This window comes from Ctenopharyngodon idella, chromosome 8 (genome assembly GCF_019924925.1).
Source record: "Ctenopharyngodon idella isolate HZGC_01 chromosome 8, HZGC01, whole genome shotgun sequence".
NCBI lineage: Eukaryota > Metazoa > Chordata > Actinopteri > Cypriniformes > Xenocyprididae > Ctenopharyngodon > Ctenopharyngodon idella.
In genome coordinates, this window is record NC_067227.1 from 12,525,940 (window position 1) to 12,553,617 (window position 27,678).

A 27,678-nucleotide genomic window follows, 5' to 3' on the forward strand; every position below is an offset into this window, starting at 1 on the left:
AGAACCAGGCTCCTTAAATAGGAAGGAGTAAACATGTGACAGGAACAGAAGATAGAGTTCAGTATAAAAGAAGAGGGCGCCCTCTGGTGGTTAGGAGGGGGAACCTCAGGTCGGGATGTTGGTACATTGCTGTAATATTAGAGGTTAAAATGAACAACAGAGTCTACATTAAACTGCTATTTATTTTCAGATATAATAATTCCACTATAAAACTTAAATGTTTGTATACAACTCAGTTGAACATAAGGTAGTTTTCATTAACACTTGTCTAATTAACAGTAGGGTAGGGTGGGGGAAAATGTCCCCCTTAAGGACTGTGTCATTTTTTTTCTGTGAAACAAAAGTTAAATGTGTCCAGAATAGCTATCATAGTTTTAGTGACAATGAAATAAATTATAAACCAAGTATGAAAAATATCCAGAGTTTTCATAACAAAAATTAAATTTGTACCAAGAGGGCGTTTTGCCCCACAGGTGGGGTAAAATGTCCCCATGGGTGGGGTAAAATGTCTGACAAGTAGCTTTATACATTAACAGCAAAATCAGAGTACAGGCAGTTTTAGCTGTACAAGTCCTCATGGATTTTATACAATGTTAAAAAAAAAAAAAAGATCACAGAATAAAGCAGAAAATACAGTACCTTTCAAAAGTTTGGAAACATTACAATTGTAATTGTGCGTATTCTACGCCTCTGCTATATTGCCACAAGTTTTGGGACGCCTCCCTTTACTTGCACATGAACTTCAATGACATCCCATTCTTAATCCGTAGTGTTTAATATGGAGTTGGCCCACCCTTTGTAGCTACAACAGCCTCAACTCTTCTGGGAAGTCTTTCCACAAGGTTTAGGAGTGTGTTTATGGGAATTTTTGACCATTCTTCTAGAAGCATCCATGTCTTTATGGACCTTGCTTTGTGCACTGGTGCGCAGTCATGTTGGAACAGGAAGGGGCCATCCCCAAACTGTTCCCACAAAGTTGGGAGCATGAATTTTTCCAAAATGTCTTGGTATGCTGAAGCATTAAGAGTTCCTTTCACTGGAACTAAGGGGCCAAGCCCAACCCCTGAAAAACAACCCCACACCATAACCCCCCTCCACCAAACTTTACACTTGGCACAATGCAGTCAGGCAAGTACCGTTCTCCTGGCAACCGCCAAACCCAGACTGGTCCATCGGATTGCCAGACAGAGAAGCGTGATTCGTCACTCCAGAGAACACATCTCCACTGCTCTAGAGTCCAGTGGCGGCGTGCTTTACACCACTGCATCCGACGCTTTGCATTGCACTTGGTGATGTAAGGCTTGGATGCAGCTGCTCGGCCATGGAAACCCATTCCATGAAGCTCTCTACGCACTGTTCTTGAGATAACCTGAAGGCCACATGAAGTTTGGAGGTCTGTAGCTATTGACTCTGCAGAAAGTAGACGACTTCTGCACACTGTGCGCTTCAGCATGTGCTGACCCCGCTCTGTGATTTTACGTGGCCTACCACTTTGTGGCTGAGTTGCTGTTGTTCCCAATTGCTTCCACTTTGTTATGATACCACTAACAGTTGACCGTGGAATATGTAGTAGTGAGGAAATTTCACGATTGGACTTATTGCACAGGTGGCAACCTATTACGGTACCACGCTTGAATTCACTGAGCTCCTGAGAGCGACCCATTCTTTCACAAATGTTTGTAGAAGCAGTCTGCATGCCTAGGTGCTTGATTTTATACACCTGTGGCCATGGAAGTGATTGGAACACCTGAATTCAATGATTTGGAGGGGTGTCCCAATACTTTTGGCAATATAGTGTGTGTGTATATATATATACACAAGCTGTTTTATTATTATTCTTTCCACGGTTGAAACACTGATTGAGGGATAACATGAAATATGATATATTTCAGTAAGTTGTACTGCATCTTTCAACATACCTTTTGATGTCCATGCATGTTTTTTTTTTTTTTTTTGTGCTATAACTTGTATTAAAGTGAAAGAAAAGACTGAACTGCCACTGAACTGATGCGCTACTGCGATCTGTCATGTCACATTTAAGAGCATCAAAACGCCATTAATTGTTCGAATTTTGTGACAAAAATGACAGAATTTGAAAGCTAAGACAGCTTTAATGTCCCATTTTTTTAAATTGTTAATGCGTTACTGTCTTGTTAACAGCTCTAAATTCAACACAAGAGATACAGTATGAGTTGGCCAATGGCTGATAGTGAAAATAATTGCTTTTATTCGACGATACTGCTTATTGGCCTATACATCGGTGCATCCCTACTTGATACATATTGCCAGGGTTCCCACTCTTTTTCAGCAATTATTTTCCAGAATTTTTTCAAGACATTTTCAATTTTACTATTGTGGGAATAAAAGACAATGATCCTAAAGTATATATATTGCTCTCTCCATAAGTCTTTAAAAAAGATAAAAAGACAGTTTATGGTCATGACTTAACTATAAAATCAGTTTAATTATCTCTTAATTCTATTAATTATACATTATAACAAATGATTTCTCGTTACCAATGTCAATACCATAGCAAAAATATTGGAACTATTTAAATGTTTTAACTATTAGAGCATAAACATATTAGTCAATATAAGCCAATGAACAACAAAGAAACAAGTGGCAGGTCTACTAGTCTCCATTTACCCTTAATACACAGATCTATTTTAACATACAGTATCAGATTTTTTTGTCCCCTCCAATGCTATGGTTATCACTATGTCAATAAACACAATTTTGGAATCAATCCCACATTTAAATATGGATGTCACTCCCAAAATTTTGCAGTACTTAGCAACATGACAAATACAACTTTTATTCAAATTGTGAATGGGTTATATACAGATAGCAAACAAAGATTGCTCTATATAATCACTGAACCTGTCAATCCCTTCAGTTCAGAGCAAGCTCACAGAGTTCTGCATTCTTGCGAAAACTCCCATTATAATTAATAAAGCTGGCTACACTGCACAAAGAATCTTTTATTTACACTGTTTACGTTTTGTTGGTTACAATGAAAGGATTCACAAATGTGCAGAACTCAGTCATTGAGCTTGCCCTGAAAAAATCAGATGTTTTGAGCGGTATTGAGTGGATTCTGACTAACTTTAACACCTCTGATTGGCCACTGGCACTCACACAAATAGGACTGGGAGTTTTTGAAAGGAGCTGCCTATCAGGCTTTTTTTTTTTTTTTTTTTTTTTTTTAAATCAAGTATAGACTTGACAACAATCAGAACTAAATAAAACAGGCTTTGTGACTACTGTAGCTTGCCATGCCAACACCATGCTTAAACCGTATCAAAATTATTAGTTAGCAAGTTACTGAATTAATGTTAACAAGGTTAAGTAGCTGCTTACCAGCTGACATTCGCTGCAAACATTTGGGCAGTTAACAACATTAGCAACATTAGCTGCTGCAAGGGTCAACACAAGACTAAACATCATCAAACACAAGAATAAACTTCATCATTCAAAATACCTCTTTCACACGTTAAAACTCAGCGGCCCTGTTTTGGGCCATAAACTGTTGGCTCAAGAATAATTTTCTATGACAACAAGATTTCCAAGGTCATTTTACATTTTTGTGTGTTTTCCAGGATGTACTGTATGGTGCAAGATTTTTTTTGGCTCTCTGTCACCTTGCTTGTGATATCATGTTCTGCTTTAGTCTATTTCCAGTAATTGTTCAGAAGACTAGACTTGCAACATGATTTTCAACACTTAGCTTGGCAAACTAACAATAGTCAAAGGAATAAATTTTGTTTTGTTTTGTTGTGTAAATATCCTCTGCTTAGAATGAGCCATTTCTATCTATGGGTCCCCTTACATCGAATTCGCCATTTTGCGCCACCATGTTTCTACAGTAGCCCTAAAATTGAACCATTGTGTATGAAATGTGCTATATAATTAAACTTGCCTTGTCTTGTCTATTCCACTGAAATGCACACATCGGTTGTGTAATGATGTAATTATTTGCAATGATGATTTGCATACTTTTTGTTTACTTTTGGTAATAACTCTTATGCTCACTCTGATGTTTGCTTGTGGCATTTCTTGTCAAAGGTAACATGCAGTATTATAGAAGAGGACACGGTAAGCTAGGCTGATTTCAGGCTTTTTCCCGACGAGGGAAAAAGCAAGTAAGATTGCCAAGGTTCTAAAGTCACAGGATGCCTGACATGCAATTTCATGGAATCTGGGTGCAGGTTTTTACCAATGTTACCACTGTTTGCAAGCTACCACTTTTTATTAAAAATGAATCACTGGATTTGCAAATATTTGCGAGGTTTTTCAGGACAGAAACCCCATCACTATTGTCTGGGCATGTTTGTAACAATGTTCTCACATTGCTTAAACACTTGTCGTACCTCTCAGGGTGCAGTTGTGATAGCGGGCATCCCCCGTGTATCCACGTGCGCAGATCTCACAGTGTGCTCCTGCTGTGTGGTTGATGCAGCGGTGGCAATGGCCGGTCTCAGGGTGGCATATTTGGGGCATGGAGCGAGGGTCCGCGTTCCCGTTACAGTCGCAGGGCACGCACGTGCCTGCTGATTTAAATAAACCGTCTGTGCACACGTTGCATGTCAGGCCAGAGAAGCCAGGCTTACATTCGTCACATACAGGTCGTCCACTGGAATCTGTAAATGAGATTGAACAGATTTGATCAACAACTAAGGGATTAAATAAGGCATTCATAGCTTATCTTATAGAGCATTAAAGCAAAGTTTTAGTGTTCCCTTCCTAATGCTGGACTCATTTTGACGTAGAGTGGGCCCAAAAAGTAAGTTAAAAAGGTATGAATGTCTTCTGGCCACTTCTTTCTGTCACTGCCATATCAAACCATATTTTGTAAGACACCTGTGGAAGTTGAAAGGAAAGGATCTGACTTTATACATCCAGAGCGTTTTTTTTATTTGTTTAGGTTGTGTTTTTTTTTTTTTTTTAATCATATTTTGTCATGTCATATTATATCACATTAATGTATTTCACTCTGACTAAAATTTTAGTCAACGAAAATAAAACTTAGCTGTAAAATGTGTCAGCTGTAACTGTAACTATTATTAGTGCATTGTTAATCTTGCTGCATTTTTTACAACAATACTGTTTTAATTTAATTTAATTATTGTCACAGTGGATATTTTATTGTTGATGAAATTATTTGAAAAAATGTTAATTAAACCTATGGCCTGGAAGAGTGAAGATAGTTCAGAGAAAAGCTGTAGGACCTTGATTAGATTTCTTTTTATTCAAGCACTGAAATTCAGAAAATGTTTGCAGCCACTTGTAATTCCAACTCCAACAACAAGGTGGCGTCACAGTACTAAATTTTAAGTCTGACATCTAGTCTGACATCATTTTCTACAGAAGTGCAGAATAACATAAAAATGAAGTAGTAATTGAGAATATATTTTAATAATATATATATTATTTTTAACTCAGCGGCCCCGTTTTGGGCCATAAACTCTTTGTTTTTGGCTCAAGAATAATTTTCCATGACAACAATATTTTTTGGCTCTGTCACCCTGCTTGTGATATCATGTTCTGCTTCAGTGTGAGACTCTATTTTCAGTAATTGTTAAGAAGACTAGATTTGCTCCAGTCAACGTGATTTTCAACACTTAGCTCAGCGAACTAACAATAGTCAAAGGATGATATTCTGTTTATGTATCAGTGTAAAATATCCTCTGTTTTTCTGTATTAAACTGAGAATCAACTGAGCAGCAATCTGGTTTCATACTAAAGTGATGGTATCAAATGGTAACACCATGATACTTTGATGTTTACTATGGTACTTAATGATTACCATATTCATGGTCTTTATTACTCCAAAGTACCATATTATTACCATAGTACCATGTCCAAAAATTGCCATGATGTGTTTTTTAAGTGGATTATGAAGAAACCAAAATTAAAACTTCCTTGGAGTGTTCAACACAGAGACACATACATACATACACACACACACACACACACACACACACACACACACACACACACACACACACACACACACACACACGTTGGTTTTACATGTTTTATACTGTACAAACTGTATTTTCTATCCCCTAACCCTAAACCTACCTTAAATACAACCCTCATAGAAAACTCTCCTCATTTTTACATTAAAAAAAACAAAACAAAAAAACAACATAATTCTGTATGATTTATAAGCGGTTTTCCTCAAGGGCACCAAAAATGTTTGGTAATACCAAGATTTACTGGTATTACTATCTTTTTGGTCCACATAATAGGGTTTACCAGGACCACACACACGCATACACACAACTTAGCTGGTGTCAGCTCTAAAATATTTATGATAGGAAAGAAAAACACACTTAGCAGGATGTGTGAATGACTGCACTGGATTAACATCCTGACCTGCCTGACACTCACACTCACTATCTGACCAACAACCACCTGCTACCAGGTTTCATATCTATAAAATGATGTTCGGAATAAATGTAAAATCTTCCACACACACACACAAACGTAGTAATGCAATCTTCTCTGCAGTTTCAATAGTCATGACACCACTGATCTGTTTTCTGAATGGCCGCTGTTGCCAGGGCAGCCCCTCCCTGAACCAGATCTCTCCCCACACCACCGGCCTGACTGGCCTTACTGCCACAGTCTGCGACATGCACAAATCTGTCACGGGAAAATTAGAGATGCAGACACACTGCCGGGCAGTGACAGACGGAAGTGGCCAGAAGGTGGAGGAATTCGTTTCGGCACTCCTCCCATTCGGCCATGCCTGTGCCAGCTTCATGCTCCAGGCAGTGTGATGCCAACATATGAGGGTTTACCACCTTCAACATCACCAGAGAAACTACTAAATAGTACAGAAATGTGCACACATGCATTTGGCCTCAAATTTGTGCTCTTTTTGAGTGTTTTTGGATCATGAAAGACCCCATGAAATGGCTTGACATCACAGTTTTCATTCCTGAGTAAAGTATTGTCTGTCTGTCTGTCTGTCTGTCTGTCGTTTTTCATAATTGTATATCTAATCTAAATGTATCTTATTTTCTAACCACCATGGAGTACTTTTAGATGTGTAAGCCTAAAGAGAAACATAAAACTAGGAAAAAAAATGTAATTAATCTCATGATCTCCAACCTGTCTTTAGAAAGCAAAATTAAACCATAGTAAAATAAAATTCTGCATTTTATCTTATTTTATTATTTTGTAGGGCTGGGTAAAAAAAAAAAAAAAGATTTCTCGACTTTAATCGATTTTTGATTTAATTATTTTTATGATTGGTAAAAAATTTGTTCTATCCATTTTTAAACAACTTTAAAAATTCAGCAAATCCACAAAATAAACATTCTGTCTAAGCAGGTAATTTAGCAGTTCCAAGGAAATTTCCAGTACACTTAGCCTACTTATTATAGGAGCACTTCCCTTGGAGCAACCTGGGGTTAAGCGTTTTGCTCAAGAGCACAATTGCAGGATTTGAACCTACAAATTTTCAGTCATCAGCACAGATCTTTAACCATTACACCACTCCACAAAGTTTGAACTTAAGGTGAAATGCCTTTAGTGGTGGAAGGTGAGAGGCACAGCTGTGGGCCTGTTGACACATTAATAATCACTGCTGATCTGCTTCATCTCCATCATTTTACATTCCCTTTCATTTTCCTTCTCTCTTTTATACAAGATAATAAAATCATTTAAACTCAATTAATATTTCATGTCCACAGATTTATTTGTTTGTTAATAGCCATGAAATAAGTGGCTTAATGTACAGTCTAACGATCATAATCAGTATAAATATAATGACTGGCTGACTGTACATTATGCCCTACATATTTGACCTGTAAATATATAAATAATACTGAGTACACTTATATAAGAGTTCTGAACTTTCAGTGCCCTCTCTCTCTCTCTCTCTCTCTCTCTCTCTCTCTCTCGCTCTTTGACTTTCCTCCTCAGGCTCCACTGACCGTAAATGTAAAGTGACAACCCAAAGCCACATCACCATGACTGTTGCTGTGCAACTGCATCCAATGGAAGAGAAACTGGGATGGAAAGAAGGTCTTTGATTGGCTCTTTGGTACCATAAAAATTTTCAGTTGATGGATTGATACACAACCAAGGAATGAACAACTCCCACCTGCTCACTGACAACTCAGTCATCCTAATGCAATAAACCTACAGGTACAAGCCAATGGTTACTTGCAACAACTGTCAGGTAACTTATGGCTCGTTTCCACCGGGCAGTACAGTACAGAATAGTATGATTCGGGACAGTAAACCCTGATCCGGCTTGCATTTCCACCTCCAACAGTACCCTTACTTATAGGTGTGGTGAAAGCCGGAAAGTGGGGATTGATGTCACTTGATAGGTGTGGTGTAGGCCGGAAAGTAGCAATCAACGTCACTTGATAGGTGTTGTGTAGGCCGGAAAGTGGAGATCGATGTCATTTGATAGGCGTGGTGTAGACCGGAAAGTAGAGATCGACGTCACTTGATAGGTGTGGTGTAGGCAGGAAAGTGGTGATCGATGTCACTTGATAGGTGTGGTGTAAGCCGGAAAGTAGCAATAGATGTCACTTGATAGGTGTTGTGTAGGCCGGAAAGTGGAGATCGATGTCATTTGATAGGCGTGGTGTAGACCGGAAAGTAGAGATCGACGTCACTTGATAGGTGTGGTGTAGGCAGGAAAGTGGTGATCGATGTCACTTGATAGGTGTGTGTAAAGCCCGGAAAGTAGCATAGATGTCACTTTGATAGTTGTGAGGTGTAAGGCAGGAAAGTAGGAGATCGACGTCACTTGATAGGTGTGGTGTAGGCAGGAAAGTGGAGATCGACGTCACTTGATAGGTGTGGTGTAGGCAGGAAAGTGGAGATCGACGTCACTTGATAGGTGTGGTGTAGGCAGGAAAGTGGAGATCGACGTCACTTGATAGGTGTTGTGTAGGCAGGAAAGTGGAGATCGACGTCACTTGATAGGTGTTGTGTAGGCAGGAAAGTGGAGATCGACGTCACTTGATAGGTGTTGTGTAGGCAGGAAAGTAGCGATCGGTGTCACTTGATAGGTGTTGTGTAGGCAGGAAAGTGGAGATCGACGTCACTTGATAGGTGTTGTGTAGGCAGGAAAGTGGAGATCGACGTCACTTGATAGGTGTTGTGTAGGCTGGAAAGTAGCGATCGGTGTCACTTGATAGGTGTTGTGTAGGCAGGAAAGTGGAGATCGACGTCACTTGATAGGTGTTGTGTAGGCAGGAAAGTGGAGATCGACGTCACTTGATAGGAGTGGTGTAAGTGGGAAAGTAGCGATCGATGTCATTTGATAGGTGTTGTGTAGGCAGGAAAGTAGCGATCGGTGTCACTTGATAGGTGTTGTGTAGGCAGGAAAGTGGAGATCGACGTCACTTGATAGGTGTTGTGTAGGCAGGAAAGTAGCGATCGGTGTCACTTGATAGGTAAAGTGGAGGAAAGTGGAGCTTGATAGGTGTTGTGTAGCTTGATAGGTGTTGTGTAGGCAGGAAAGTAGCGATCGGTGTCACTTGATAGGTGTTGTGTAGGCAGGAAAGTGGAGATCGACGTCACTTGATAGGTGTTGTGTAGGCAGGAAAGTGGAGATCGACGTCACTTGATAGGTGTTGTGTAGGCAGGAAAGTGGAGATCGACGTCACTTGATAGGTGTTGTGTAGGCAGGAAAGTGGAGATCGACGTCACTTGATAGGTGTTGTGTAGGCAGGAAAGTGGAGATCGACGTCACTTGATAGGTGTTGTGTAGGCAGGAAAGTGGAGATCGACGTCACTTGATAGGAGTGGTGTAAGTGGGAAAGTAGCGATCGATGTCACTTGATAGGTGTTGTGTAGGCAGGAAAGTAGCGATCGGTGTCACTTGATAGGTGTTGTGTAGGCAGGAAAGTGGAGATCGACGTCACTTGATAGGTGTTGTGTAGGCAGGAAAGTAGCGATCGGTGTCACTTGATAGGTGTTGTGTAGGCAGGAAAGTGGAGATCGACGTCACTTGATAGGTGTTGTGTAGGCAGGAAAGTAGCGATCGGTGTCACTTGATAGGTGTTGTGTAGGCAGGAAAGTGGAGATCGACGTCACTTGATAGGTGTTGTGTAGGCAGGAAAGTAGCGATCGGTGTCACTTGATAGGTGTTGTGTAGGCAGGAAAGTGGAGATCGACGTCACTTGATAGGTGTTGTGTAGGCAGGAAAGTAGCGATCGGTGTCACTTGATAGGTGTTGTGTAGGCAGGAAAGTGGAGATCGACGTCACTTGATAGGTGTTGTGTAGGCTGGAAAGTAGCGATCGGTGTCACTTGATAGGTGTTGTGTAGGCAGGAAAGTAGCGATCGGTGTCACTTGATAGGTGTTGTGTAGGCCGGAAAGTAGCGATCGCAAGAATTTTGCTTTGCCATCACAGGACTAAATTACACTTTTTATTACATTATAATGTAATAAATTACATTTATTAAAATAGAAAACAGTTGAAATTGGAATAATATTTCACAGTATTACTGTTTTACTGTATTTTTGATCAAATAAATGCAGATTTGGTGAGCTAAAAGACTTGTTTCAAAAACATTAATAACTTTTGACTGGTAGTGTAAATGTCAAGATCCATCAGTACACGATATTCAAGAGAAGAGACTTTCTATGCCTTCTATTTTCTGCCCTCCTGAATAATTCCCAGCCACTTTCAGGACATGATGTGCTGAAGCCAGAAGCTGCCCTGAACCCTGTCAACATGTCACAGAGATGCAGACCCACCGAGATGGCAGCTGCCGCTGGAGGTCTCAGAGGAGCAGGGACAAGGCAGACAGGCGTCCGCGGACCCCTCGCCGTGACGCCGGTAAAAGTTGGGCAGACACTCCTCACAGTTGTGGCCCTGAGTGTTGTTCTGACAGTCCAAACAAACACCTGAAACACAAGGAGAATATACAGAACAACTGATCATTGGCAATAGTATAGATAGAATACGACACTTCTTGCCTCCCTGAGAGTCTTATGTAAATCATTATATAAGGTGAGGACTAGTTTAGCACAGTGAGACTTCAAAAGCTGTTTCTAAAATAAAGAATTCTGCATTTTAAGAGAAGAGCCCATCACTGAAGTTTAAAGTGCTCTCATTCCTAAATGTGCACTGGGCCATTTTTTGATGATTAGGCCCCAGTCTGAGAAACGCTGTACTAGTTCTCCAATTAGCACTATTCAAGACCAGGGATTTTAAGTGCAGTCTGTGGAGGTACTGCATGGGCTCCATGAAGAGATATATAGAAAACAAAGTTTCTGTCAGTGTTTTTATTAACCAAAACTAAAACTTTTGCATATTTTTTGCATATAAAAATTGTTTTTTCATATTGTTGAAAGATGGAATGAAATAAAATATAAATATTAGATAAAAAAAAATTAAATGTTACCTTGGCAACTAACTAAAATAAAAAAGTTGATGAACTAAAACTAAAAATCTAAAAATAAAATAAATTAAAGCTAATTATAAATAACAAAATGAATAAAAAAAACAAAAATCACATAAAATTACTAAAATTAAAATGAAAATGAAAACTGAAAATATAAAAATAAAACTAATTCAAAATATTAATAAATACTACAATAGTATACAATAATGCTAAACAGAGTTTTTAATTCATGACACTAAACATAAAACAACCAGCATTACACAGAAGTTTAAAATATAGGTCAGTCAGTTGTTTAATTGTTTAAAGCTATATTCAATAATCAAATAAAATATTATTAATAATATTTAAAAAATATTAATAAATAAAAATAAATAATTTAAAATATTGTTATATTCAAAATATATTTCTAAGTGCAGTCTGTTTTATAACTTTGATTATATTAACAGACAAGTAGTTTATTTTTATATTAAGTATATTATATTATATTATATTATATTAGTTTTCGGTCCATGCTTCTGTCGGTCCATGAGGTTTGAAGCCGTTGTAAATTACCCTACAAACATACACCAAATAAATATTAAAATAGATATTTTTATGGACTAACAATTTTATAAAAGCAATAAGCCCCATGAAGCCTGGTTTACAGTTAAGTTAGAACAGCTTTCATACTATATTATATAAACCAAAGTTGTATGCAATTTAATGCTTAAGTATCTGAATGCAAACCAACAGATAATATTATGCATTATGTGATTTCATAATGTTTATAATATTAATGAAAACGTCAGATTGTTATATTGAGGGGTCCTTGGAACAGCATGTAGGTGAGTAAAGGTTAAAACCCCTTGGTTCAGCACAGTGTTAATATGTTGCCAGTTTTGGGAGTATTTGTTTAGCTCTGGTTTGATTTTTTTGTTCATATTGTGGTTGATGAGAATATGAAATGTTGTGTTATGATATCTTTATAATTTCAGTGAGATTTTGCCTATGATGCAATTATGCTCACTTTGTATGTCTGCATTCACTTTTCTATTCTTCGTTCTTTGTTTTAATTACATGAAAATATAAATTCAGCTTTATCACATCTCAAGCTGCATGTTACAGTTATCCAGTAAGTGTTCTGTATAAAGAAAGACCAAAAGGCTTTGTGTAGTATATGCAGTATACACTATACATAGTGTGTGTGTGTGTGTGTGTGTGTGTGTGTGTGTGTGTGTGTGTGTGTGTGTGTGGGTGGGTGTGTTTGTGTGTGTGTGTGTGTGTGTGTGGTATTATGCTGCGGGGCGGGTGTGAGTCTATGAACTGTAAGCAGTCTCCGGAGATGCTGATTGGGTTTATGACTGAGGAGGGCTGTAAATCTGACTGTGGCTCTCCGCATCGGGGGAAAGGTTACCAGCTACCATCTGCACACACACCGCGGAGAAAGAGAGACAGGGACAGATGGGTTCCTAGACACATGCACTTGAACAAGCAGTTGACAAACACGTCTACGGCATCAGTAGACTGAGGCCCGGGTGAAATGATTTAAGACAAACACACCTACACTTCTGAGATGTCAGCAGGTTTGCTTAACAAATTAACACACACACACACACACACACACACACCAGCATGAGCATTATGTTGATAGGGTTTTTTGGTTCTGATTCAAATTGAGTTTAATTAAGCCTGGGTTGCCTAGGATACAAGGATGAAGAGAGAAAAGAGAGGGAAGTGTGGAGGATGTTGTGATGAATCGCTCTAGGTGAGTCAATCTCAAATCTTAAGATATCAGTTTAAAGGAACAGTTCACCCAATAAAAGAAAATCATTGTTATGTATTCATCTTCATGTCATAGTCACATTCATGTCAGGTCACAGTGCATAAATGTTAAAAGATAGAACTTTTGATCTTAAAAACGTGTTAGTAAATGTTGAGATTATGATTAAGATTAATAAAGGCTGTAAGTATTGTTTATTGTTAGTTCATGTTAACTAATGTACACTAATTATATTAGTGTATTAATGTGTTATGTTTGTATGAATACTTTTTTTTTTTTTTACCTTTAGCATGTTTTTATGTAGTTTCTAGGGTGTGTGGTTGCTAGGGCGTTGCTAGGGTGTGATGGGTGGTTACTAGGTAGTTGCTAAGATGGTCTGGGTGGTTGCTAGGGCATTGCTAGGTGATTGTCAAATAGCTGCTAAGGTGTTCTGATTGGCTTTCACCATGTTTGCTATGTAGTTGCTAAAGTATTCTGTGTGGTAGCTAGGGCATTGCTAGGGTGTTCTGTCTGGTTATTAGGTTGTTGCTATGATGGTCTGGGTGGTTGCTAGGGCATTGCTAGGTGATTGTCAAGTAGCTGCTAAGGTGTTCTGATTGGCTTTCACCATGTTTGCTATGTAGTTTCTAAGGTGCTCTGTGTGGTTGCTAGGGCATTGCTAGGGTGTTCTGGGTGATTACACGGTAGTTGCTAGGGCATTGCTAGGTGATTGTCAAGTAGCTGCTAAGGTGTTCTGATTGGCTTTTAACATGTTTGCTATGTAGTTGCTAGGGTGTTCTGTGTGGTTGCTAGAGCATTGCTAGGGTGTTCTGTGTGGTTATTAGGTTGTTGCTATGATGGTCTGGGTGGTTGCTAGGGCATCGCTAGGTGATTGTCAAGTAGCTGCTAAGGTGTTCTGATTGGCTTTTAACATGTTTGCTATGTAGTTGCTAAGGTGTTCTGTGTGGTTGCTAGAGCATTTCTAGGGTGTTCTGCGTGGTTATTAGGTTGTTGCTATGATGGTCTGGGTGGTTGCTAGGGCATCGCTAGGTGATTGTCAAGTAGCTGCTAAGGTGTTCTGATTTTTATTTTTTGATGAATTGCGAGATTAGTCTATCTAAAAAATATATACACATTACAAAATAACTGTAAAAAAGAAAGAAATTTACACAGTAAAATACCATTTTCCATTGAAACCGTAATATAACGTAAAAAAAAACAATGCATTCTGGGTAATATTATTTGTCATTTCCAAGAAAGTAGCCTATAGGCTTCCTTTTCTTAAAATGACAAATAGTACCCAGAATACATTGTTTTTATGATCAATCTCAGAATTGTTCTCATTTTCACCCAAGATATATTCACCAAAAAAATGTATTCATCCATCTTCACATTATTCTAATTTGTTTTAAATAATATTCCATGTTTTCTGAAGAAAAACAATAGTTTTATGAAATTTACGTTATTCATCTTCACCTGCAGTGAGTCGAACATGAGAACCAGGTCAGTTCAATTCACGAATGAACCATTTTAACTGGTTTTGTAAAGGAGGTGGATAAACTTCTGGATATAATTCCTGTTCCGCAAGTTGTATTTAACTCAATATTAAATGTTGAGACTTTAAATGATGACAAAAGTGTGCTGGACTGACCTGACTGAGGGTGGCAGTAGGTGGAGTGGTTGTTGCATTGGCACAGTTGGCATCCTGTGCTGCTGAAGTGGAAGAATCCAGGGTGGCAGTCGTCACACTTGGGCCCGTATACTCCTTTCTTACACGTACACATACCTGAACTGCAAGAGAGAAAACACAAAAAACACACATGAACAAATCGAAATCTCTGCTTGACACTGGCAGTCTGGAAAATTTGCCTGTTATACAGACAACTATATAGCTCCAACTCCCAACATCCTCTTAGTGCATCCAGTTCCTGCGGTATCTTATCACACACACATGGTTTTGCCCCAGACAGCTAACAATCCTGGTCTAAAATGCAGTCACGCACACTGTAAAGCAGTCTAGACCTTTCATTTTTAATTCCACCATTTCTACATGTGGGTACACATTAGGGACCTGTGGCCCAGACCACATTTGAAACCATCTGCTGCTTCAGACCTGATTCCAGGAATCCCTCTGCCTCTCTCTCTCATACACAAACAACAGTAGTCTGACTACTGAAACTACAGAAGCTGTTGGAAGTGTTACATATGTAGGAAATCACAGAACCAACCAGAGTAAATCAGATACCCAGAACAAAAACAAATCTCATAGAGAACGATCCACTTACAGTTCATCTATTTATGTAGAACCAAAATCACACAACCATTAATATCACTGCTTTCATAATAACTCTAGTTTTACATTTTCTGAAAAAATTGTGAATGGTACTTGAAAAGCTAAGGTGATTAGTGTGATATTATGAAGTTGTGTTGCATTGCTAATCCATTGCCAAGTGGCTGCTAAGTTGTTTTTAGCATGTTTTTATGTAGTTGCTAGGGTGTTCGGTGTGGTTGCTAGGGCGTTGCTAGGGTGTGATGGGTGGTTACTAGGTAGTTGCTATGATGGTCTGGGTGGTTGCTAGGGCATTGCTAGGTAATTGTCAAGAAGCTGCTAAGGTGTTCTGATTAGCTTTTAACATGTTTGCTATGTAGTTGCTAAGGTGTTCTGTGTGGTTGCTAGGGCGTTGCTAGGGTGTTCTGGGTGGTTACTAGGTAGTTGCTATGATGGTCTGTGTGGTTGCTAGGGCATTGCTAGGTGATTGTCAAGTAGCTGCTAAGGTGTTCTGATTGGCTTTTAACATGTTTGCTATGTAGTTGCTAAGGTGTTCTGTGTGGTTGCTAGGGCGTTGCTAGGGTGTTCTGGGTGGTTACTAGGTAGTTGCTATGATGGTCTGGGTGGTTGCTAGGGCATTGCTATGTGATTTTCAAGTAGCTGCTAAGGTGTTATGATTGGCTTTCACCATGTTTGCTATGTAGTTTCTAAGGTGCTCTGTGTGGTTGTTAGGGAATCGCTAGGGTGTTCTGGGTGGTTACAAGGTAGTTGCTATGATGGTCTGTGTGGTTGCTAGGGCATTGCTAGGTGATTGTCAAGTAGCTGCTAAGGTGTTCTGATTGGCTTTTAACATGTTTGCTATGTAGTTGCTAAGGTGTTCTGTGTCGTTGCTAGGGCATTGCTAGGGTGTTCTGGGTGTCGTTCAAAAATATGGCTTAATTAAACCAGTATTTCCACTTGCCATTGTGCAGTGTTTACTACAGTAAAGTTGACCGAGTGGATCTCTGAGCTGGTGTGAGTGAGTGGAGGTGGGGCTAATATGCATATTCATGAATCTACGTATACTAAATAAAGCAAGGGTGCAGAGTTACATTCAAGCTATTTTAAGGCATGAATAATTATTTTTTCTCAGAAAAAAAATGAAGATGAGTTTAAAAGGATAAAATTATTGACTACAGGGGGACTTTAAAATTGTATTTCCCAGGGGTCCTGTACCCACAAAGAAACTGCCATTGAGATGAATGGGAATGCTAACATATAGCTGTATCTAGGTATTATAGACCTCCTTGGTTCAAATCCCAAACCCAACATATAAGCAATAGCAATAGTGATGCTTGTCTTAGCAAGCCCACTAATGACCCCTTGTGCTTATCACTCTTTTATTTAGTAATTTTGCTGATTATCATGTCATTTAATGGATGCTTTAGCCCTTACTCTTTCAAAACAGTCATTAGTCGACTCCATACACATAAACACTCCTCCATATCCCTACAATAACACTCATACTCACACCCCAGGGCTGTTGCGTCAGATCTAGGGTGAAGGTTGAGGCGAGGTGGGGCTTCCAGGGGTTTTGTGATTGGTTCCTGTGTATGAGTGGAGCGAGTGATAGATGAGAGAGGGGCAACAATGACACCCGTGGGACAAGCTTAAAGCGCTCAGCCATGCTGACAGGATCTCAACACTGGAGACCCCAGAAAAACAACAGCCGCAATAAAAGAGCTGACGCTTAGACCCAAAAATAAAAAGGAGATCAGAGAGAAAGTAAGGAGATTTTGAAAGAGACAGAAAGAGGGTGTAATTGAGGGTGTATGTAATTATACACTTTTTTGTAATACAGTTTTAAAGGGAAATGTGAGTAACTGTCATTAAAATAACAAAAAGCTATAGATGAATGGTCCTAAAAATAGGGACAGGAACAACATCATCAGTGTCATCATCACCATCCACCCACATTTATAGACCTACTGTTGATATAAAATATGGAAACTGTGACACATATATATATATATATATATATATAAAATCAAACCAAAATTTATTCAGACACCTTGAACATTTCATTCATTAATTCAGTTTATTCACTATAATTTAAAAAAAATGGTCATAAAATATGACAAGATCTCAGAGTTAAACCATGTCAGAAAAAAAATAACACTTAAGCAAAACATGGTCAGGTCAAAGTGTCTGAATAATTTTTGGTTCCAAATTTTTATCAATTTTACTGGTAGTTCACTGTATGAAGAATTTTTGGGTATAATATGTCACAGTTTACTTTATTTTGCTATCCCCACTTACATAAATAAACTATAGTGTCCTGCACCCACTAGTAAAAATATATCAAAAATATCAAAAATGTCTGAATAATTTTTGGTTTGACTGTATATTAGTCAAATCGACTAACTGCGATTAAATCGCATCTAAGATAAAAGTTTGTTTACAAAATATGTGTGTGTGTGTGTGTGTGTATATATATATTATATATTATAAATATATGTGTGTGTGTTTACATATACATATTCATGTAGTATATTTTTGTAATACAGTAATTAGAATTGAATGAGTAAAAATTGCCTGATTGTCTTCAAAAATAATGTTACAGACTTCATTTTCTTTATATTTTACAGTGGGTACGGAAAGTATTCAGACCCCCTTAAATTTTTCACTCTTTGTTATATTGCAGCCCTTTGCTAAAATCATTTAAGTTCATTTTTTTTCCTCATTAATGTACACACAGCACCCCATATTGACAGAAAAACACAGAATTGTTGACATTTTTGCAGATTTATTAAAAAAGAAAAACTGAAATATCACATGGTCCTAAGTATTCAGACCCTTTGCTGTGACACTCATATATTTAACTCAGGTGCTGTCCATTTCTTCTGATCATCCTTGAGATGGTTCTACACCTTCATTTGAGTCCAGCTGTGTTTGATTATACTGATTGGACTTGATTAGGAAAGCCACACACCTGTCTATATAAGACCTTACAGCTCACAGTGCATGTCAGAGCAAATGAGAATCATGAGGTCAAAGGAACTGCCTGAAGAGCTCAGAGACAGAATTGTGGCAAGGCACAGATCTGGCCAAGGTTACAAAAAAATTTCTGCTGCACTTAAGGTTCCTAAGAGCACAGTGGCCTCCATAATCCTTAAATGGAAGACGTTTGGGACGACCAGAACCCTTCCTAGAGCTGGCCGAGGTAAAGAAGAACCCAAAGATCACTGTGGCTGAGCTCCAGAGGTGCAGTCGGGAGATGGGAGAAAGTTGTAGAAAGTCAACCATCACTGCAGCCCTCCACCAGTCGGGGCTTTATGGCAGAGTGGCCCGACGGAAGCCTCTCCTCAGTGCAAGACACATGAAAGCCCGCATGGAGTTGGCTAAAGATGGTGAGAAATAAGATTCTCTGGTCTGATGAGACCAAGATAGAACTTTTTGGCCTTAATTCTAAGCGGTATGTGTGGAGAAAACCAGGCACTGCTCATCACCTGTCCAATACAGTCCCAACAGTGAAGCATGGTGGTGGCAGCATCATGCTGTGGGGGTGTTTTCCAGCTGCAGGGACAGGACGACTGGTTGCAATCGAAGAAAAGATTAATACGGCCAAGTACAGTGATATCCTGGACGAAAACCTTCTCCAGAGTGCTCAGGACCTCGGACTGGGCCGAAGGTTTACCTTCCAACAAGACAATGACCCTAAGCACACAGCTAAAATAACGAAGGAGTGGCTTCACAACAACTCCGTGACTGTTCTTGAATGGCCCAGCCAGAGCCCTGACTTAAACCCAACTGAGCATCTCTGGAGAGACCTAAAAATGGCTGTCCACCAACGTTTACCATCCAACCTGACAGAACTGGAGAGGATCTGCAAGGAGGAATGGCAGAGGATCCCCAAATCCAGGTGTGAAAAACTTGTTGCATCTTTCCCAAAAAGACTCATGGCTGTATTAGATCAAAAGGGTGCTTCTACTAAATACTGAGCAAAGGGTCTGAATACTTAGGACCATGTGATATTTCAGTTTTTCTTTTTTAATAAATCTGCAAAAATGTCAACAATTCTGTGTTTTTCTGTCAATATGGGGTGCTGTGTGTACATTAATGAGGAAAAAAAATGAACTTAAATGATTTTAGCAAATGGCTGCAATATAACAAAGAGTGAAAAATTTAAGGGGGTCTGAATACTTTCCGTACCCACTGTATATCTTATATTTTCTCTTCATTTTGTGGTGAAATATAACCCTGACATTTCCGCATGAGATTCTCCTTTCCCTTGTTTTAATTTGACGCAAATATGGTCTAAATCAAGTTGGTTGCTGTATTCCCATGGAACACTTCCTCACATATTCCTAAAATGTGTTGCCGCCACAATAGATATATGTTAAAAAAAAGCACCTCTGCATTGTTACCTAACACACATCCTTTTAACATTTGTAGGGTGTTAGTAGATACATTTGCACTTGCTGTGGGAGAGCGTGTGGGTGGGTGCGTGTGCACGGGCCAGTAGACAGGTTGCCATGGCGATCGCTCAGCTCCCAGAGCATCCTGGGGAATGGGAGTGAGGTGTGACATATATGACCTATCAATCACAATCTCCAAAGAAAGAGCGAGGGAGATCAAGACAGAGAGAAAGACCGCCTGTTAACACTTTAATACAACCAGAGAAAAGGGCTTTTGTGGCGGATGCAATACACAAACATCTGTCCTTCCTAAAAAAAACTATGGATTCAAAAATGAGTCAGTGAGAGCATATAAAGATGTCTGTTTCCTAAACACACACATGTACTGTATCACACACAAACAGTGATTATCAAGGTCAGATAATGATCAATCACACCCTGTCTCACACCCTTCCCCTGCATTCACATTCATTAGCAGACAGACCCCTCGTCTGTGTGTCTGTGGGCTCTCTAAAGCCAGCTGTTGAACAGAACCATTCATTAGGGTGACACATTTAGCATTTGTGTAAACACCAAACAGGGTGGCGTTTTGTAGCTGTTAGCATCATGATGCTTATCTAAATGCATCCACCCCAGTTCTACAGCAACACATTTAGCCTTAAAAAAGCCATGCGTATGGATAGAAACACACCATTATGTATTAGGAAAAGCTGATAAATTCAACTTAGAAAAGGCTGTATTCTACAAAGCAGGCTGCTAAAACCCGGGCTGGCAAAAGATGTCTTTTATTTGTTGTCATAATATCAGTAAAAATACCCGTAATACTGGAAATAAACCTGCCCAGCCGTTAGCACCATCTCAGCTGTGTGAACATGGCATTATGGTATCGACAGGTCATTTGTAATATGATAAACCGTCACATGATATTTCACAATAAACATTTCAGTCAAGTGTTACACTGTCAACAAGCTAACTATCTGCAAGTAGACTTAACTCAGATCTGTGATTATGATATAATTTTCACTTAATTATTTCAATTGTAAGTCGACCAAGTGTATGATAAAATGAAAGTGCTGTGCAAGGACTCCACACAGCCTCAAGTTAAGATTTTGAGTTATTAATTTAATAGAATTTTTTATATATATACTACCATTCAAAAGTTTAGAGTTTAGAGTTTTTTTAATGAGAAATTCATGTTTTTATTGAGTAAAGATGCATTAAATTGGTCAAAAGTGAACATAAATATATTTATAATGTTACAAAATATTTCTATTTCAAATAAATTCTCTTTTCTATTCAAATAATCCTGAAAAAAATGCCAATCAGTTTCTACAAAAATATTAAGCAGCACAACTTTTCAACATTGACAATAATAAGAAATGTTTCTTTAGCACCAAATGAGCATATTAGAATGATTCCTGAAGGATCATGTGACACTGAAGACTCAAATATTGATGCTGAAAATTCAGCTCTGACATCACAGGAATAAATTACATTTTAAAACAAATTAAAATGAAGTTATTTTAAATTGTAATAATACTTTAAAATATTACAGTTTTACTGTATTTTTGCTCAAATAAATGTAGCCTTGGTGAGCATAAGAGACTTCTTTCAAAAACATAACAAAAATCTTACTGGACCCAAATGTTTGAATGGTTATGTATGTATATGTGTGTATATATATTATATATATATATATACTGTAAATACAGTAATGTTTTTATATAAATATAATTTGAAAGCCAGATTTACTTATTTGAGTTCTAAAACATGACATTTAAAGTAATGCTTAATTAGGATCATACTGTGAATTAATGAAAAATTAAGCTGAATTAAATAATTAGGTATTATAATGAGGCTTTATTTAATTAAAATTATGTAATCACTTGTCAGTGACTGTGCTTGTTTGAATAGAAACCCTTATAATTCACACACTAAAATGGCATTTGATCAAATAAAAACACTTTAAAATCAAAAATCGACCAGCATCAGGCAGCACAGCCAGATTTTAGCCAAAGCACACACTAATGCAGCCGGCTTGACACATGATATATCATAATAACATAACCAGGGGCTTCCTTAATCATTTAGATTGGTTGTTTATGTGTGTGTACGGGTGTGTTTTCAGAGAGAGAAACTGCGTTGAGTAGGCAGCAGTAGCAGAAACCTCATTAATGTTTCAGAGACCCTGGGGCAGATCAGCTGCATATTAACTAGGTCAGTGTTACACAACGACTGGACCCCCTCTTCCCTCTCTCTCTCTCTCTCTCTCGCTCTGCTGCCATGGAGATGCCAACATCATTCTTTTGCCTGCATCCTTCACAACCATGACAACCGTGGAACTGGGGTGCTCTAAACCTCGCCTGATGCTTTTAAAGTGAAAGGCTTAGATGTTTTCCTGAAGGGGGTAGAATTCAGTCTGGTTTCTAAGCAACTGAAGTTGTGCAGATACTTAAACCTTTACTTGCATCATACTTTACTGACTTATTTAAACCGCACAGCACTAGTTCCAGTCCTTTAAAGTCGGCATACAACGGAAGTTGTGATAGTCTTGTCTTCCCTATTACGAGAGAAACGGCTTCTCAAACAAGAAAAAACAGAGTGGGACTTGATTTTGTCAATCTGGAATTGATTAGATGGTTGATCATTGTGGTTTGATATTGCTGTGATGTCATGTGAGTGACAGGTTGTCCCGCCCTCACCAGTAAACATGTCATCAGAGAAGAGGAGAGATGTCATTGCAAGAGAGATGGGTTTTGGAGTTATTTTAATTACAAGGGCATATATTAAAATTAAAAGCATAATAACTAGCTTCCGGCAGACAGCCGTACGCATCAATTTGCGGCGATTGAGCAACCTCTTCTGAACCGCTTCACTTCAGAAGGCCTTTATTAACCCCCTGGAGTCGTATGGATTACTTTTATGATGGATGGATGCATTTTTGGGGGGCTTCAAAACAGGCCCCCCGTTCACTACCATTATAAAGCTTTGTAGAGCCAGGATATTTTTAAATATATGTCCGATTGTGTTCGTCTGAAAGAAGATAGTCATATACACCTAGGATGGCTTGAGGGTGAGTAAATAATGGGATAATTTTCATATTTGGGTGAACTATCCCTTTAATTTTATTAGCTGAACAGCCTTAGTGTTGATATAACCCAACCCTTATAATGTCAAATTATAAGTTTTACTTTAAAGTATATATGAAATTATACTGTTTTAATAATTTTTGTTGTGCCTTAAAGAAGTACACTTATTTTGATGTGTTGACTAACATACTAAAGTGCACGTAAATCACATGATTATAATATTCGTGTGTTTTGTTTTGTTATTACATTTCAACATAATATTAATGTACTAAATTGCAACTTCATCATTACAAATGTGTATATTTTAGTTTTTCATAAATACTTGTCAGTATATTCAGCGGTACACAAGACAATAGAAGTAATAATTAAATTAGATACAAAGATGTACTTAAGTCCTACTTAAAGGGTTAGTTCACCCCAAAATGAAAATTCTGTCATTATATTGCTCCAAACCCGTAAGCTTTTCGTTCATCTTCAGAACACAAATTAAGATCTTTTTGATGACAGAATGCTGTCAGATTTACTTCCATTGACTGCTTTCGCAACTACCATTTTGACACTTCAAAAACTTCATAAAGAGATCGGAAAACAAATCCATATGAATAGAATGGTTTAGTCCAAATTTTCTGAAGAGAATTGATCGCTTGTTATGACGAACAGTTTTAATTTAGGCTTTTACTCGCATGTAAACATTGATCAGCGAACATAAACAGAAGCTCAACCGAACCTGAATGACGCACAAGAACAAACCTCTTCCGGAAGCTCAAAAGCGCTGTATAACCAATGAGGTTCATTCTCGTGTGTTACGCAGCACGTGTGAGCTTCCGGAAGAGTTTGTTTCAGCTAATTGCATTTTAAATAAATTCAAACTATCACAGATTTTTATTTAATTGCAATTAAAATGTAAATAAGTATCCGAAAACATTACATTCGGTTTATACTTGAGTATATTCTTTTTAAAAGTATGCTTAAGTGTATTTCTTTTACAAAAGGGATGGTAAAGGGATGTCATTATTAATTTTGAAATGTTAAAATTTAGAAAAAAGAAAGAAATATAATCCTAAGAGCCAATGTGGTGAAATGAAGTGCCCATAATGGGAATGCAGAACTGACATTTTACCTCCCACACAACTTAAATCTTGCATCAACAAAGTCAGATGCACACATAAACACACAGTTGGCAGGGATATAAAGCATGCAGTGTGCACGTTGCAAATCAAGTCATGAAATCTCTTCTGATGCAGAACTGCAATCACCATTGTAAGATTACAATAATCATATACATTCTCTCCTCTGGAAAACTGCATACAATTTGTGTACATCACACATGCCTTTCAACGGGAAGCTAAACTCTTTTAAGAACAAAAAAGCCTTGGAAGTTCGGTTTTGATTCGGCCATTAGGATATGCTAATATAAGAATTCATAATATGCAATGGATTCATATTGGCTACTATAATTTCCCTGAGGAGCTCTTGAGGTATGAACACCTTAGCAGACCAATGGTTTCACAGAAAGCCTTCCAAGTACAGTATAATTAGAATTATTATTAGAAGCTTCATTACAAAGATCGCACAACATCAAAGCTTTATTGCTGAATTAAATCATGGTGGTCTACCTGAATAATGACTGACTTAAAGCTAGATATAAACTCTTTCTCCTGCGAATCAACGCTTGGGTGGGTTTTGAGAAGGTATATAACAGATCATAAATTTTGACCTTCATATAATGTGAGGCTGAACTAACATCTGAAATGCTGCAGTTGAGCAGTCTGCTAAAAAATATTTTAAAATAGCCAAGAAAACTATACATTTGTCCTTAAAGAAATGTCCAAATTTAGCCTTAATCCTGATTATGGAATCATGGTTACGGGCTCTAAAAGCCAATCACTTTACGGCCTCATCCCAAAACAAAGCCGGGACCACAACAATCTGCTCCCTGCAGGGAATGTCATTTAATTAGGCTCAAACTGGCAATACTCAGCATGTCTCACCGTAAACCTTCTAAAGAATTAAAGCACAGGATAAATATGCCAACAGGAAACTGATACGTCCTCAAGGTTTTCAGAGAGAGAGAAGCAATACTGGATTGAGCTATTATCTGTTTACTTAGCTATACTAAATCTGACAAAACCCTGCCTCTTAGGATATCTGGGAACATTCTTAAAGGTAAAAATGATTCATAAATATAGTTAAAAAAAATTTAAATCTAAAAGAGTTGAGGGATAGAGTTCAAGTTGTGTAATAATTATAATTAGCTTTATATAAAAACAACAGAACTGTCGAAAGTTTTTGTGTCCATGTTTCTGTTTTAAATGGACAATTTACAGAAACCGTTAAATAAATCTACTGTAGGGGCAAACTGATTCATAAGCTAAGGCTTAAAAATTAAATATTTCAGAGCATCTGGGAGAAATAGAAGCTGTATAAATATTAAGGCAACACCAGCCAAAAACGTTAAGAATATCATTATATACATATTTATAATTAGTTGAGCAGATACCCTGTGTGTAGTACCTTTTAGTTATATTTAAATTATATACACTACCATTCAAAAGATTAAAAAAAATAATACTTTTATTCAGTAAGGATGCATTAAATTGATCAAAAGTGACAGTAAAGTGGGGGTGTAACAATATATATGTCACGATTTGGTATGATACACGATACTGATTTTCACGATACGATACTTCATGATACTTGTCTTTGAACAAAGCCAAAATGGAGTTAAAATAGTACATTTTTTTAAAATTAGTACTTCTAACATGCATGGTGATGAGTAAACAAAAAGTACTGTTCATTAAAATGCTAAATTTGTCATTACATCAGGGGTGGACCTAAATAGGTTTGAACTTTGACCTTGTCTTCCATGCACAATGCAATTGTGACATCAGAAAAGAAATATTCATGATTCTGCTTAGCTAAAAAAATAAATTATGTTTTACACATATGCTTGCACTCTGTCCCTGACTAAATACATTTTAAAAGTTTTAAATATCATTTTTTATTAAATCATGTATTTTATTTTTAATTTATTACTAATAATTAATAAACTTGGAAGCTCATATGTGTGACCTATTGTGTTTGTTTCCATATTTGATGTGCCATTACCATATCTGATGTTAAATTAAATCAGTCTAAACTTTTATTTTGGGTAAACTATATACGGCACATATTGTTGCTATCCATGATAAATATTTTTGCATTTTTGTATTGTGATATATTTTGACACGGTATATTGTTACACCCCTAAGGTAAAGACATTAATAATGTTTAATAATGATTTCTATTTCAATTAAATGCTGTTCTTATGAACTTTCTATTCATTAAAGAATACTGAAACAAATGTATCACGGTCTACACAAAAATATTAAGCAGCACAACTGATAATAAGAAGAAATGTTTCTTGACACATTGTTTCTGCAGGACACTGAAGACTTGAGTAAAGGCTGCTAAAAGTTCAGCCATCAAAGATATAAATTACATTTAAAAAAAATAGAAAACCATTATTTTGAATTGTTTCACAGTATTACTGTTTTACAGTATTTTTGATCAAATAAATGCCACCTTGGGGAAACATTAAAAACAATAACAATTCTTATAGGCCCCAAACTTTTGAACGGTAGTATATGTTTTTGTAAATCTGAAAACGGAATTTAATGTTCCACAATGCCTCTTACCTGTCACAGCTTGAACCGTCCGCACCGAAGGTGTCGCAAGCGCAGGGCAGACAGCCGATGGTGCCGTTGGTGAAGTGATCTTCCTCACACTCTTCACACTGCAGCCCAGTGTAACCCGGCATACAGTCACACTGGCCCGTCTCACGGTCGCACTCATCAGGGTCCGACACTCCTTCACCGCTGCAGTTACACACCAGCTCTTCAGAGGAGACAGACAAAGGATTCCTTATAAATATTTGACAACCAAAGAGGGGCAATGTTAAGATCATCAAATATTGATATAAAAATACAGACAAATTCACCCTGCACACTCTAAAAAAATAAAGGTTTCTTTAGATTATTAAAATATTCTTCACAAAGAACACAAAATGGTTCTTCTATGGCATCACTACTGAAAAAAAAAAAAAAAAAACCTTTTTAAATTATTATTATTAATAAGAGTGTATATCTGCTCTCCCTAATATCATATTGGTTTAAGAAAGCTTTTCCCAGAATCTCATCTTACAAACCCCCCAAAGACCCTTGAATAAGGCTCAAGAATCACTTAATTAACATCAAACCAGAAATGTGGTCAAATTATGACATAACTTAAAAATGTTAATATTATTAAAGACATGTAAAAATATATACTGCAATGGATGTCATAAATTCTTTTACAAATTTATCATTGCATTTTTTTTTCCTTAAAAAGGAACAAATAAAAATATTACACAAGTCATGATTAGTTTTTTTTTTTTTTTCCTGTTTTGTACACACTTATGGCAATTCTAACTATTTTACATGGTGAATCGGTGGTGAATTCAAAAATTGTATGTTTTCATAAGACTCAAATCATACAAATTAATACGAATTTCTCCTATATTCACCAAAATGTAAAATAGTTACGTTTTCCCATTATATCTGGTTGGTTTTATGCACTGAAATAAATTTTAGCCTAAACATGTGCTTCATGGGATAACTTAATTTTATTCAAGTCAAAAATATTATTTATTATCACTGAATCAACTTAAATATATCAGGTTACAACAACAACAACAAAAAATTTAGGGTTATATCAGGTTGAAGTAGCTCCATACGACAACACTCGCAAGTGTTGCAAAAGCGAAATCTTTCCAAGT

At 37.5% G+C, this 27,678-nt stretch overlaps 1 protein-coding gene and 1 long non-coding RNA gene across 51 annotated transcripts in view; one reads left to right on the top strand and one right to left on the bottom strand.

The window, feature by feature from the left end:
- si:ch211-158d24.2 (multiple epidermal growth factor-like domains protein 9) overlaps positions 1 to 27,678 on the bottom strand; it is a 48,624-nt gene that overhangs the window by 11,745 nt on the left and 9,201 nt on the right. The window contains 4 exon segments of the mRNA XM_051903425.1: positions 4,371 to 4,640; positions 10,741 to 10,890; positions 14,780 to 14,919; positions 26,561 to 26,759. Of these exon segments, the coding sequence (XP_051759385.1) occupies positions 4,371 to 4,640; positions 10,741 to 10,890; positions 14,780 to 14,919; positions 26,561 to 26,759 (759 nt within the window).
- On the top strand, positions 8,769 to 26,710 carry LOC127517582 (uncharacterized). Of its 50 annotated transcripts, none has more exons than XR_007931315.1 (6): positions 8,769 to 8,872; positions 8,959 to 9,216; positions 9,303 to 9,388; positions 9,480 to 9,737; positions 9,824 to 10,822; positions 26,570 to 26,710. It is a non-coding gene; the product is annotated as an uncharacterized LOC127517582 (long non-coding RNA). The 50 variants fall into 50 exon arrangements; XR_007931324.1 differs by having other exon boundaries at positions 9,045 to 9,216; XR_007931284.1 differs by having other exon boundaries at positions 8,793 to 9,216; positions 9,824 to 10,296; positions 10,340 to 10,822.